The following is a 14,803-nucleotide window of genomic DNA, read 5'->3' on the forward strand; positions in this document are numbered from 1 at the left end:
TAGCAAGCCAAAGGCAATAGACGAAGATTGAATGAGTGCACAGAATGGCAAGCTTACAATATGCTTCCTGGAAAAGATATAAGAACATTGCAGACAGGGTTTTTAGAGTGTATCCTACCATATTTAGAACATCTCAATAGGACATTGAAGGCAAATACTATACAACCAATAAGGTAAAGTAACATTTTGACCCCAAAGATATAATGTTATGTAATAGCAATTGTATGAGCTTTCTTAGTGCTCAGAGTGTAGGGGGTCATACCTATCAGATTGCAGCATTTGTCTAATGATTGAGCTATGCTGAAAGAAGACAGCAGATATCTTACCGAAATGTGTCTCCTACACGATCCTGGAAATATACAAAACCTTCTTTGTCTATCATTAGCAAATCTCCACTGTTAAGATACATATCTCCCTTTTTAAATACATCTCGAAGTCTTTTCTTCTCAGTCTGAAACTCCTCTCCTGCGTATCCAGTAAAAGGATTTGTAGTTGTAATTTGGGAAATTAGCAGCCCAGTCTCACCTGTGATCAAATAATATTACAAATTACTCATTGTAAACTTGTAAAACAAATACTATTGTAGTGTAAGAGGCACAATAACACAAAGATTCACTCACCAATGGTGTCAGAAAACAAAATCACATGAACCCTCTTTAGCTGCTGTTAGTGACTTTTGAAAAATGAACATTAACTTAAAAGTAAATATATATAATTATAAAGTGCTTTATAGGTCATGTGTCATATAACTTTGTAATATATTTAGAATTTTTACAGTAACAGTTTTTAACCATTATATAAGAAAGTTGTTCAATACATATTACCATATGAATAGCCTACTTTGAAATCCTGTAAACAAAACAGTAGCGCCAAACTAGAATCATTGATACCAAGAAATTGAGACAAAGAGAGTACATTCAGATAAGCATTTTTTTTATTTACAATTAACTAGGCAGGTGCGATTGATGTAACCAAATCCTGGTTTTGAAAAATACTTTTTGTGCTCTCCCTTAGGGCTTTCCAACCTGTCTATAGACATATCTGTCAACATTTGAAACTTCTTAAGTGGGATATGACCATGTCTCACCTGATAGGGGACATGTCTATGGCATAATGCATGTGCACTAGAGGCACCGCTCACCATGGGCATAAATTCCAAATTCCCATGAGTCAGAACAAACGTGCCGACCATGGGTATGTATAGGTGGACCTGCGCTGACTGGGGTATAAAGTGGATTGATCCTTATTTGACATCTTTTTAAATGGTTTCTTATTGTTATTTAAATATATGGGTGTGCTCATATGGATCTTTTTTACTCTACACAAGAGCTTTAGGTCATGTGCTATAGTATAGCTAAATAAACTGCAATTATCTGGAGTAGCATGGCTATAAATACTTTGTATGATTTATAATATGATACACAGTCACTGATGTAAGAAGGTATTATACATATCCATGGTAGCTGCTTAAGTGTACTGCTGGTTTTTAGGGTTTGTTTGACTAAGCTCAGAGGTCTTATTGCTATCAGTCCTTATCTTCTGCATGTTCTTCTTTCAGAAATGTTCACAACAATAAAAAAGTGCTTTCGTAAATGAGTGATAGTGTAGGTGCAGCAATCTCAGAAGCAGTACTTGATGGAGTTAAACAAGCCATCATCATCATTATTTATTTTTATATCGCCAGCAAATTCCGTAGCACTTTACAATTGGGGACAAACATAGTAATAGACAATACTGGGTAGTATGGACAAATAGGTGAGAAAGTCCTGCTCGCAAGCTTATAATCTATAGGATGTTTTAAGTATACAGGAATACAATGGAGTAAATATGGATCAAATAGGAGAGATGTCTGAAATCTGGCCCATAAGTGTCACCAATGGCTGCAGTTGAGAACTATTGCTATTGTCCCTGAATAAAAATAAGATAAACATTAGAAATAAAACCTTATACTGTATAAAGGAACAATATTTATTGTTATTATTCAGTAGTAGGTGCTTTAAGCTGCTCTATAACCCATTACAAATTGAAAAAAGGTGTAGCTTCACAGGCCTCTTATGCATTTTAGTGATTGGTGATTATTGTATCAATATGTCTGCTAAGGGGTGGTAAGTATGTCTAGCTTTAGCCTTCTCAGATGTTGGTACGTATGTCTAACATACTAGCATATTGTGTCAATAGTATGTGTAGGCAGGGGCACCAAGAGGAGGGTGGCCCTTGCCTGCTTTGGGGTCTTGACGGTAGTGGACTGTAATGGGCATGAATGGGGCAACATTCCAAGGCCCAGGTGAGCTCCTGCCATATCTGACCATTAATGGCTCCTGCCTCAATTATGTGCAGGGTATAGCAGGAGCAGATAACCAAGCAGACCAATAGCTTCCAACTGGTCCTTGCAGTCACATGCCCCCAAGCTGGGTGTGCTGCAATGGCTTATGCCAATGGTTGTTTCTGCAGTCTCACTACTTATGCTGTGTGTGCATCACTTTATTTTGCAAAGGATGCACACTGTCTATGGGGGGGGAAGATGCTATAACTGAACCAGATCCCAAGTTTCCTCTTGCTAATTGTGTGTATATGTGAGGGTGTTTTGAGACAGTGAGTGCATGGTGTTTGAAAGAGGTTTTGGATACGGCCCTTCTACTATTCTTTGTGGTAGAGGAAGGACAATGGTCAGGTCCTCTCCCTGTTATTTCATTTTATAGGTTAATTACAGTCTGGCTAGTAATTTTGATGTTACATGTAAAAATAGTGCTCTTTCCATCCTGGCAGGTACATTTTGTATAGGAGTAGTGCAACCTTTAGAATACAAAAACCGTCACTTTAATCATGATCAAATCTACCAACAATGCTTAAACCACTGATCTGAAAATTTGCAGTAAGAAATGTATGTGTTCATTTAATACGTTTCCTGTTGTTGCCTTAATTTTCCTGCTGGATTCTTTATTTCAGTGTTATTGGAATCTGAATGTTTATATGGTGTGTGCATGTTGGTGGGTGATATTAACAGAAACAAAATCTTATGTTCATTAACTGAAAAAATGATGTTGGATATACATGCAAAGGTCACAGGAGATAACACTTCAACTGATTGTAAAGACATGTGACTTATAGACTTACTGATCTACTGGAGTATGTTACTGAGGACAGCCACCTATACACAAATTCATGTTATCCAGGTGTACATATTTGGAAGTGCAGTATGCTATTCAGGGCCGGTGCAAGGTTGCCCAGCACCCTAGGCAAAGCTTAAGCTTGCCGCCCCCCCCCCCCCCCCCCCAAAAAAAAAATCTATTTTCCCAGCCCCTAACACACTTAAAAATAATAACTCTTACCTCCTCTTGGCTGGCTAGGATGCAGTCCAGATGTCTGACGCAGCACTGATGTCTGATGCAGAATGCTGTCCAGGCTTCACTGCTGCCCAGGAGCAACACCAGGATATCTAGAGGGGAGGCTCCATATGCTAGACTTCAGAACAAAACAAATGAAAGAAAAGAAAACATGACATCACTCACCTGTTACACACTGACATGTACCACCCTGCCCACCAACTTCACTCACACATGCCCATCTGCCCACTAGCTGTTCTCACATATGTCACCCCTTGCCCATCAGCTTGTGTCACATATGCCAGCCGCATAACACCAGATTTACTCACATGCCCCCCTGCCCACTACTTGGCTCTCCTCTGTTGCTGTCTATTAATGTATTCTGTACATGATATATTAAATATACTAACACATGCAAATAAATAGAGAAAGGTAATCTAAATGACAGATAATCTAGACCGTTCTATTTTATTTGCATTTGTTAATGTATTCTGCAGATGTAAAATTAATTATACTAATAGAGGGCAACAGAGGAGAGCCAAATAGAGGGCAAATACTAAAACACATAAATGGTTCCTTAACTATCCTAGAGTAGCCCCAGCAAGGTGAATTAAAGCTGTGCTTCATTATGCATAGCTGCATTTTGTCATGACACTATTTTAGTACAAGACGCCAGAGTCTCTAACTCAAGGACATTTCTAATTGTTATCCCCCAATTCCCTATTTTCTCCAGCCTCCTCCCCCTCCCCAATATTCTGTAGCATCCATTCTCCCCCACACACATTTACTGTATCATTCATTCTCCCCCTTTCTGTAGCATTCATTCCCCCCTTTCTGTATCCTCCATTCTCTCCCCTTTCTATATACTGCATTCCCCCCCCCTTTCTGTAGCCTCCATTCTCCCCCCCTTTTTGTAGCCTCCATTCTCCCCCCCTTTTTGTAGCCTCCATTATCCCCCTCTTTTTGTAGCCTCCATTCTTCCCCCCTTTTTGTAGCCTCTGTTCTCTCCTCTCGCCCCCTTTCTGTAGCCTCCGTTCTCTCTCCCCCTTTGTATAGCCTCCATTCCCCCCCTTTGTATAGCCTCCATTTCCCCCCCCCCTTGTATAGCCTCCATTCCCCCCTTGTATAGCCTCCATTCCCCCCTTGTATAGCCTCCATTCCCCCCCTTTGTATAGCCTCCATTCCCCCCCCCCCTTGTATAGCCTCCATTCCCCCCCTTGTATAGCCTCCATTACCCCCTTGTATAGCCTCCATTCTCCCTCCTTGTATAGCCTCCATTCTCCCTCCTTGTATAGCCTCCATTCTCCATCCTTGTATAGCCTCCATTCTCCATCCTTGCTGTAGCCTCCATCCCCCCTCCTTGTATAGCCACCATTCTCCCTCCTTGCTGTAGCCTCCATCCCCCCTCCTTGTATAGCCACCATTCTGCCTCCTTGCTGTAGCCTCCATCCCCCCCTCCTTGTATAGCCTCCATCCCCCCCTCCTTGTATAGCCTCCATTCTCCCTTCTTGCTGTAGCCTCCACCCCCCCTCCTTGTATAGCCTTCATCCCCCCCTCCTTGTATAGCCTCCATTCTCCCTTCTTGCTGTAGCCTCCATCCCCCACTCCTTGTATAGCCACCATTCTGCCTCCTTGCTGTAGCCTCCATCCCCCCTCCTTGTATAGCCACCATTCTGCCTCCTTGCTGTAGCCTCCATCCCCCCTCCTTGTATAGCCTCCATCCCCCCCTCCTTGTATAGCCTCCATTCTCCCTCCTTGCTGTAGCCTCCATCCCCCACTCCTTGTATAGCCACCATTCTGCCTCCTTACTGTAGCCTCCACCCCCCCCCTTTATGTAGCCTCCGTTCTCTCCCCCATATGTATAGCATCCGTCCCCCGTCCTCTCCTGTTTTCTGTAGCCTCCTCTTTCCTGTACTCACCTTAGTTTCTTCATTTTCTTTCCTTTCTCTTCTTGCTTGCTTCTTTCTCTGTCTTCTGCTCCTCTACACTCTACACTCGCAGCGGCAGTGGCGTGACGTCACTACCCGGCGCCAGAAGCCGGGAACTAGGCGCCAGGTAAATTTCAAAATGCGGTGCTGCTACAGTGCAGCACCGCATTATTGCGGGCGGGAGTTCGGGCGGGCGGGCGGGCAGGCGATCTGTCCTCGGCCCGCATTATTTATGTATAAAGAAGTCCTTAGTGCCGCCCTCCAGAGGCCGGCGCCCTAGGCAGCTGCCTAAGGCTGCCTAATGGGAGCGCCGGCCCTGATGCTATTCTGACATTATAGTACAATTGGCTATTTTTCCTATAACAGCTGAGCACTGCATTTCATGAGTTTGTTCCTTCTCCTGGTCACCTTGCATTAATGACAATGGGCCTGATTCATTAAGGAAAGTTAAGTAAAACAATTGAGCAAGTAGTCTCCTGAACAAAATCATGTTACAATGCAAAGGGTGCAAATTAGTTTTCTATATTGCACACAAGTTAAATACCATCAGTTTTTTCATGTAGCACACAAATACTTGATAGCTTATTTTTACAATGAAATTTATAGTTGATATTTGTGTGCTACATGAAAAACAGACAGTATTAACTTATGTGCAAAATAGAAAACTAATTTGCACCCCTTGCATTGTAACATGGTTTTGTTCAGGAGACTACTTACTCAATTGTTTTACTTAATGAATCAGGCCCAATAATTCTAAATTCCAACCTTAGGTGGCCAGAAGCAGCACAATGATTTCTAGGATGTTGCATTTTCCATGGAAGTTACTGAGTAAAACTAACTGTTAGTTATTAACTTGTCTTTTCTCTAGTTGGAATACCTTTTTTCCATATGAGTTGTAATTAAAGATTTGTTATGAGAAAATGAAAGAAAATCTTAAACGATACAGCTGTTTCATTGTTGATGCACATATGGGGGAATTCAGTTAGCCATGATGTTCTTCAGAACATCGCAGCTGCGCATTTTTACTGTTACTACGATAAAATCTCTGCTCATATTTTGTGAGGAAAAATCAGTGGAGATTCTGTAAAAAAATTTAGACTAATTGAATTCCCCCCTTGGAATGAAAATATTTTCATGCAAGACATATATCAACTAAGCAGCTAAAACATGACCACGCTTAGAGGCTCAATTGGAGAGGGACATATTTGCACTCCAAATGTACGTAGACCTGACAGTGTTAATGCTAAAATTGCATAACCCTAATTTACATAATATGATATCATCAAGTGTCATATACGCAAAAGGAACAGACATAGTTGAAGTGAAATAAGTTGCACTAGTCTCACAGATTTATAATTAGACCGTATATAAGCCTCTAATATCTTTGTTGCACGCATATACTGAAGCTAAAAAGGGTTATTTTGATTCCTCGATAACCTAGCCATTCTTTTTTCAACATAAGTGGGACGTTTAGATCTAATAGTTAGACTACTAGTGGGGCCAGATCGATGCTCCAAATTTAGATATATGGATAAGCAAGCTTATAAGTAGAGATCCCCGTGTTTTGGTTTTGGATTCGGTTTTGGATCTGGATTACCGTCGTGTTTTGGTTTTGGCTTTGGTTTTGCAAAACCGCCATTGCGTGTTTTGGTTTTGGTTTTGGTTTTGTTTGGTTTTGTTTTGCTATTTTTTTGGAAAATCCATGTTTTTGGGCCTAAATTAACCCAATTTAGTGCTCCAACTGTTTTAGAGACAAGTAATCTAATTGTTGAGGTAATAAATCATCCAAAAAAACAGTTTAATTCTTCGTTGGTAGGCCTATTCTACACACAAAACAGATTGTCTTCCTCTCCATCTATGCATATTGGCAATGCAGCCATCGTCTTTGAATATATATTACACCCTACACTTATAGTTAAATATGTAAAGAAATGGAAAAAGCCAGTTTGGTTTCTTCCTCTCAAGGCCCCCTCCACTTGTATAAAATACCAAAAAATTCAGCCATTATAGACTGTACAATATTAATTGACATGGAGAAAGCCAGTTTGGTTTCTGTCTCTCTAGGCCCCCCTCCACTTGTATAAAATACTAAAAAATTCAGCCATTATAGACTGTACAATATTAATTGACATGGAGAAAGACAGTTTGGGGTCACTCTGTCTCTCTAGGCCCCCCTCCACTTGTATAAAATACCAAAAAATTCAGCCATTATAGACTGTACAATATTAATTGACATGGAAAAAGCCAGTTTGGTTTCTGTCTCTCTAGGCCCCCCTCCACTTGTATAAAATACCCAAAAATTCAGCCATTATAGACTGTACAATATTATGAAAAATGGACAAAGCCAGTTTAGGGTCACTCTGTCTATGACACCCTACCCTTAAGGATAAATTGCCCTAACAGCAGCCTTTCAAGATGGTATGTGATATGGAAATGCCACAAGTCCCTTTCCTCTTTGGGGGTAGATTGCACCCTACACTTACATAGAAAGTTTTAAAAAGATGTTATCGGCATCATCTTCAGCTTAATCCTCACCCTCATCAGTGTGTACGTCATCATCACAGACTATCAATTCATCGCCCCTTGAATCCGCCATTAGAGAACAGTCAGTGCTTGGATGTCTTGGATGGTGAAGGCCTTCCTCGTGGAAGATGTAGTTCATTTTTATAAACATCATTTTCTACACATTTTTGGGAAGTAACCTTCTACGGCGATCACTGACTAAGTTCCCTGCTGTGCTGAACACTCGTTCAGAGTACACACTGGAGGGTGGGCAGCTTAGGTATTGCAAAGCAAGTTTGTACATGGGTTTCCAAATGGCCTGCTTTTCTTCCCAGTAAGGAAAGGGAATGTCTGACATTTCCATATCAACTACCTCTTGAAAGTAATCCTCCACCATCCTTTGCATGTTTATACTCATATTGGATGGAGTTATGGGCAAAGTGACACATTTTTTTGAAAAATCCTTCAAACCAGCCCAGATGTTAAATTGTTCTGGTCTGCCCCCTGTGTCTTCCCTGCTTCTTTTTTGGAAATTTAATTTTTTACGAGCAACAGCTTGAGAAAGTGAAGGAGGACACGTCGTCAAGCCGAGGCCCAGTTCAGCGGCCAACTTGCTGAGCAATAGCTCCTTGCAAAAGTTCACATCTCGCTCATTTACAAGTAAAGACTCAATGTAGGTTTTAAACCTTGGATCAAGCACAGTGGCCAAAACGTACTGATCCGAGTTCAAGATCTTAATAACTCGAGGATCATTGTGAAGCGAATTAAGTACTTGATCGACAAGGCCAACATACTTTGCTGAATTGCTTGCTTTCAGCTCCTCCTTCATTTTCTCAAGCTGCTTTTCCAATAGTCTAATTAAAGGAATGACTTGGCTCAAACTAGCAGAGTCTGCACTGACCTCACATGTCACAACTTCAAATGGTTTCAGCACCTTGCACAGCACTGAAAGGATTCCCCACTGTGCAAGAGTGAAATACATCCCCCCTCCTTTCCCAATGTCATGACTTGTGCAATATGCTTGGATGACTTTGCGCTGTTCCTCCATCCTCTGAAGCATGTACAGGGTGGAATTCCACCTAGTTACCACCTCTTGCTTAAGTTGGTGGCAGGGCAAGTTAAACTGCTCTTGGAGCTGCTGTAATCTCCTACATGCTGTGGCTGAATGCCTGAAATGGCCTGAAATTTTACGGGCCACCGAAAGCATCTCCTGCACCTCACGGTTATTTCGTAGGAAGCTCTGCACCACCAAGTTGATGGTGTGAGCAAAACAGGGAATATGTTGGAAATCACCCAGCTGTAATGCTCGCACTATATTGTTGGCGTTATCTGAAATGACATACCCTGGGGAGAGTCCGAGTGGTATAAGCCATGCATCAATCACATCTCTCAGTTTGCGTAACAAATTGTCAGCCGTATGCCTGTTAGTGAAGCCGGTGATACAAAGAGTGGCCTGCCTGTGACAAATGTTACGTAGTGGTGTACATGCTGCTGCTGTTCCTGCTGGTGAAGGTGAATGATCAACCCAGTGGGCTGTCACAGTCATATAGTCTTTGGTTTGGCCACTTCCACTTGTCCACATATCTGTGGTTAAGTGAACAGTGGGCAGAATGGCATTTTTCAGCGCAATCTCTACATTTTTACACACTTTTTGGTATAGTTGTGGAATAGCTTTACGGGAGAAATGGTGTCGCGATGGAATTCTGTAACGCGGACACAAAACCTCAATTAACTGTGAAAAACCAGCTGCGTTTATTGTGGAGATTGGACGCAGATCTAACACTAACATTGCAGCCATGGCGTCTGTGATTCGCTTGGCGACTGGGTGACTGCTGTCATATTTGCTTCCCCTCGCAAATGATTGTTTCACAGTTAATTGCTGAAATGTAGGACTGCTCATTTTATTAACCTGCCTCTGGGATGACGATTCACCCCCAGCAGCAGCAACAGCAGCAGCAGGACTAACGCTTTCTTCAGAGGAATCAATAATAGTGCCAGAGTCATCCAGCCTTAAGTGGGATGCCGGGCTAACTCCGAGCGCTACTGAGGATATTGATGAGGATGGTGTGGTGGGTGTATTTTGTAGCCGTCTGTATGTCGGTGAGCGGAGGGTCTTAGCTGATGAGGGAGTACTTGTATTCTTTTGGGAAGAATTTTCAGCTTTTCCCAACACTTTGCCATGAACTCTCGTTAAATGGCGTAACATAGACGAGGTTCCAAGATGGTTAAGGTCCCTCCCTCGACTGACTGTGGCTTCACATACACTACAAATGGCTATACAATTGTTGTCTGGATTTGGGTAGAAATAATTCCACACATAAGAAGTGGATTTTTTTGTTTTATGCCCAGGCATGACAATGGCCTTTTTCTTGTCACGTGCCAGAACTGCTGCCACTGGTGCAGGACTTACACAAACAACCTCATCCTCATCAACATCCTCATTAGCACCCTCGTCGCCTACACAAATCTCCCCCTCATCCTCTTTTAATTCCAAAGTGGCATCCTCAATTTGGGTATCACCGGCTACACTCGGGCTATTAAGGCACACATCAGCAGAATGCTCATGATTAGACATCCCACTGTTGGATGGACTCTCCACAGGGATTGTTGTCATTTGTGAATCAGAGCAAATATTCTCCTGTAATGCCTCACTGTTATCTTGCAGCTCGGCTTTGACGCGTAACAGTAGTTGTGCACCAATTGTAGGCTGGGTAACTTTTTGGGATCTGCCACTAATAGCCAAAGGTGAAGGCCTCATTCTCTCTTTGCCACTGCGTGTGTAGAATGGCATGCTTGCAATTTTTTTTTTATCGTCACTTAACTTTTGCTCAGTTACACTTCTTTTTCGCTTCAATACAGTAAATTTTTTTTTGGTTTTTGTTTTTTGCACTAATTTGAAAACACTCTGTTGTTTGACATCGCCTTGGCCAGATGACGTACTGGGAACACTAACATCAGGACTGGTGACAGAACCTGGTTGCTCATTCAGATCATATGTGGACTGCTTTGAATCCATTCTGAGCGCAAACCACTGGGGAGTGCTAAAAATTATTTAGTAGATACTGCTGACAGTTATGACTTTTGACAGCCAGAAATATTAATGCACAATTAGGGAGGACACCCCAAAAGCACTGAGGAGTGCTAAAAATTATTTAGTAGATACTGCTGACAGATATGACTTTTGACAGCCAGAAATATTAATGCACAATTAGGGAGGACACCCCAAAAGCACTGAGGAGTGCTAAAAATTATTTGGTAGATACTGCTGACAGATATGACTTTTGACAGCCAGAAATATTAATGCACAATTAGGGAGGACACCCCAAAAGCACTGAGGAGTGCTAAAAATTATTTAGTAGATACTGCTGACAGATATGACTTTTGACAGCCAGAAATATTAATGCACAATTAGGGAGGACACACCAAAAGCACTGAGGAGTGCTAAAAATTATTTAGTAGATACTGCTGACAGATATGACTTTTGACAGCCAGAAATATTAATGCACAATTAGGGAGGACACCCCAAAAGCACTGAGGAGTGCTAAAAATTATTTGGTAGATACTGCTGACAGATATGACTTTTGACAGCCAGAAATATTAATGCACAATTAGGGAGGACACCCCAAAAGCACTGAGGAGTGCTAAAAATTATTTAGTAGATACTGCTGACAGATATGACTTTTGACAGCCAGAAATATTAATGCACAATTAGGGAGGACACCCCAAAAGCACTGAGGAGTGCTAAAAATTATTTAGTAGATACTGCTGACAGATATGACTTTTGACAGCCAGAAATATTAATGCACAATTAGGGAGGATACCCCAAAAGCACTGAGGAGTGCTAAAAATTATTTAGTAGATACTGCTGACAGATATGACTTTTGACAGCCAGAAATATTAATGCACAATTAGGGAGGACACCCCAAAAGCACTGAGGAGTGCTAAAAATTATTTAGTAGATACTGCTGACAGATATGACTTTTGACAGCCAGAAATATTAATGCACAATTAGGGAGGACACCCCAAAAGCACTGAGGAGTGCTAAAAATTATTTAGTAGATACTGCTGACAGATATGACTTTTGACAGCCAGAAATATTAATGCACAATTAGGGAGGACACCCCAAAAGCACTGAGGAGTGCTAAAAATTATTTAGTAGATACTGCTGACAGATATGACTTTTGACAGCCAGAAATATTTATGCACAATTATGGGGGACACCCCAAAAGCGCTGGGGAGTGCCAAATATGAAGAAAAAATAATAAACCTCTATCCTCCTCTCTGCACTAGCGATTTTATTAAGAGCAATTGCAAGAACAATATTGTATTCTCTATCCCTGCTCTAATTAGCCTATGACTACACCCTGCTCTCTCCCTCTGTCAAATGGCGATGGATTGCTGTGGAGGCGGGTATTTATAAAGTTGAAGTATCGCGAGAACCGAGCCCCGAGATCCGACGACGTCACAATGACGTTTGGCCTCGATTTGGATTCGGAATGGGCGGGAGAGTACCGAGCTGCTCAGCTCGGTACTCGGATACCCAAAGTTCGGGTGGGTTCGGTTCTCGGAGAACCGGACCCGCCCATCTCTACTTATAAGTGACCAAAATCCTCTGTTAATGAGACAAGGTACTACAAGGTGGTCATAGGTTTAGTTAGCGTTAGGAGTAGATCATAAGCTAAAAGAGAGACCTTATGTACCCCTTCCTCAATTTTAATTTCATAAATGGGCTTACGGCATCTAATAGCTGCTACTCTAGGGGTCCAATTGCTAATGGCAAAAGTAATGATGATCAAAGATAATAGTGCGGCCCTGGGGTGTAACATTATTTAGCTGTAAAGTTGAAGATGTAAGGGCTGGCGTCCTAATTTAACTTTAGCTGCAGGGGAGACAGAGTGCTTAAACCATAACATTAAAACTGAGAGGGGGGGGTGTAAGCAGCATTGAGGGAACATTTTGTGTTTGAAATAAGTGACGTACATTTGAGACTATTCTGATATTATCCACAGGCTTTCAGTGTAATATGAATCCCAGCTGGGCAGGATGTTTTAAATTAGGTAAACCATTATGTCATCTTAAAGTCAGGAATTTTGCTAATATTTTGATGTCAGTGTTTAAAATAAAAATTGGGCAGTAGTTGGCAGGGTACTCAAAGATTAGTACCTGTTATATGGATAAACAATACATTTGCTTGTAAGAATTATATCAGGAGAGTATGTTCCTGCAGAAGGCCATTAAACATATTTGCAAGAAATGCAAGAATCAAACCAAAGTGTCCTAAATATTGGGCTGTTAAGCCATCAGTCTGACACTTTTGAAACTTTAAGACTAACAATTGCAGAAATAACCTCTCTCTGTTATCAATTGTCTGGATGCTTCCTTCTTTAAATGTGGCATATGAAAATACTGCCTAAACAGATTAATCATTTTTAAGTGTGGTATAAAATGCAACTTATTGACCAGCATAGTATCTAGCTTATTAGCTTTTTAGTAGCATTTAGTTATAGTCCATCTAAGATCCTCTTTTTTGTACAATTAAGTAGTTTTTATCTAGTTTAATCAAATAAAGACTCAGGAAGGGTGTTTTTCTGATATCGTTGAGATGCGTATATAATTGTATAACGGTATAATAGCTAAATTAATCTGCTGATCACAACTTATTACATGTTGCCCCCATCTGAAACAGAAGGCCTCTTAAGACTGCCTTATGCACAGCCCAAACACTAGATACATTACATACAGAATTTATATGTTCTTGAAAGTGGTGGGTTAATGTTTCTTGCAATTGCACTTAATTGGGGAATAATAACAAGAGTCATTGTGTTAGGGCAGCACGGTGGCTCAGTGGTTAGCACTTCTGCCTCACATCAATGAGTTCAATTCCCGACGATGGCCTTATCTGTGTGGAGTTTGTATGTTCTCCCCGTGTTTGCGTGAGTTTCCTCCGGGTGCTCTGGTTTCCGCCCACACTCCAAAACCATACAGATAGGTTAATTGGCTGTTAACAAATTGACCATAATCTGTGTATATGTATGTTAGGGAATTTAGACTGTAAGCTCCAATGGGGCAGGGACTGATGTAAATGAGTTCTCTGTATAGCGCTGCAGAATTAGTGCCACTATATAAATAAATGGTGATGATGATGATTGTCATTACGTTTTTATTGTTGCAGAGGTTTCCTTTGAGTCCTTAGTATATGAATTGAGACCGTAACCTGGTCAGACCAGAAGCAGGTAGAAATATATGCGTTCAGTGTTTTCAAAATAATTGAATTAAAATATAAACCTAATGTACGCAAGACAATTTTTTTGTGTTGCTTACTAAATGTTAAATACCCTGACTTCTGGAAATTGGCTTCACCATGCATTCCCCACTCAAACCTAGACACAAGGTTGCTCAACTCCTGAAACTATGGAGAAGTTAACCACTGCACCTCAGATGTTGAATGTCACTCTGTATTCCTGCTTAGAAACAGGAATACAGAAACATTAAAATCACTCTATTGTGCTTTGCATCTCTATTGCATGGGGCTTAGTTTCTGTGGACTCATGCTGTAACAGATGAGCCACGTAATGCTGAGGTTAGCAACTGCATTTCAGTTACCCCTGATTCTCACATTTTGTCACCTAGAGACATTTTCCAAATCCTGCAATGTTAATACTGACCTGTTAAATCATATTTTCTTTATCCGTGTCAAAATGGGCTTTTTGTAGCAACTACGAGTGATATTACGTCTAAGTGAAATCACCTCAACAATGCTTATACCAATGTTCGGAATGTCTTTTCTGAAAAGTAATAAAAGCATTTCTGCCTAATAGTGCTTGCAGAGTACCCGCCTAGTACCTAGTATAGCTTGGGACTGACTGTCCTTCTCTTTCTCCTCCTCTTTGAGACTGTTATGAGGCTCCAGGGAGTGTGTTGGCTCTTAAGATGATAGAGACTACTTACCCAGGATCTGGAACACCTTCTTTCAGGCTGTGTGCATGGTGTTTTTTAGACTTTGCTGTCATTCCCAATTCATGCAGTGGGGTTTGCAGTGTTTGGATCCAC

General features: G+C 41.2%; 1 protein-coding gene across 1 annotated transcript in view; it reads right to left on the minus strand.

The window, feature by feature from the left end:
• The window catches only part of LOC142151996 (long-chain fatty acid transport protein 2-like), a 65,982-nt gene that overhangs the window by 5,952 nt on the left and 45,227 nt on the right, over positions 1 to 14,803 (minus strand). The window contains exon 7 of the mRNA XM_075208170.1: positions 327 to 525. Within this exon, the coding sequence (XP_075064271.1) occupies positions 327 to 525 (199 nt within the window). The remainder of the gene's footprint in view (positions 1 to 326; positions 526 to 14,803) is intronic.

Source organism: Mixophyes fleayi, chromosome 4 (assembly GCF_038048845.1).
Source record: "Mixophyes fleayi isolate aMixFle1 chromosome 4, aMixFle1.hap1, whole genome shotgun sequence".
Lineage (NCBI taxonomy): Eukaryota > Metazoa > Chordata > Amphibia > Anura > Limnodynastidae > Mixophyes > Mixophyes fleayi.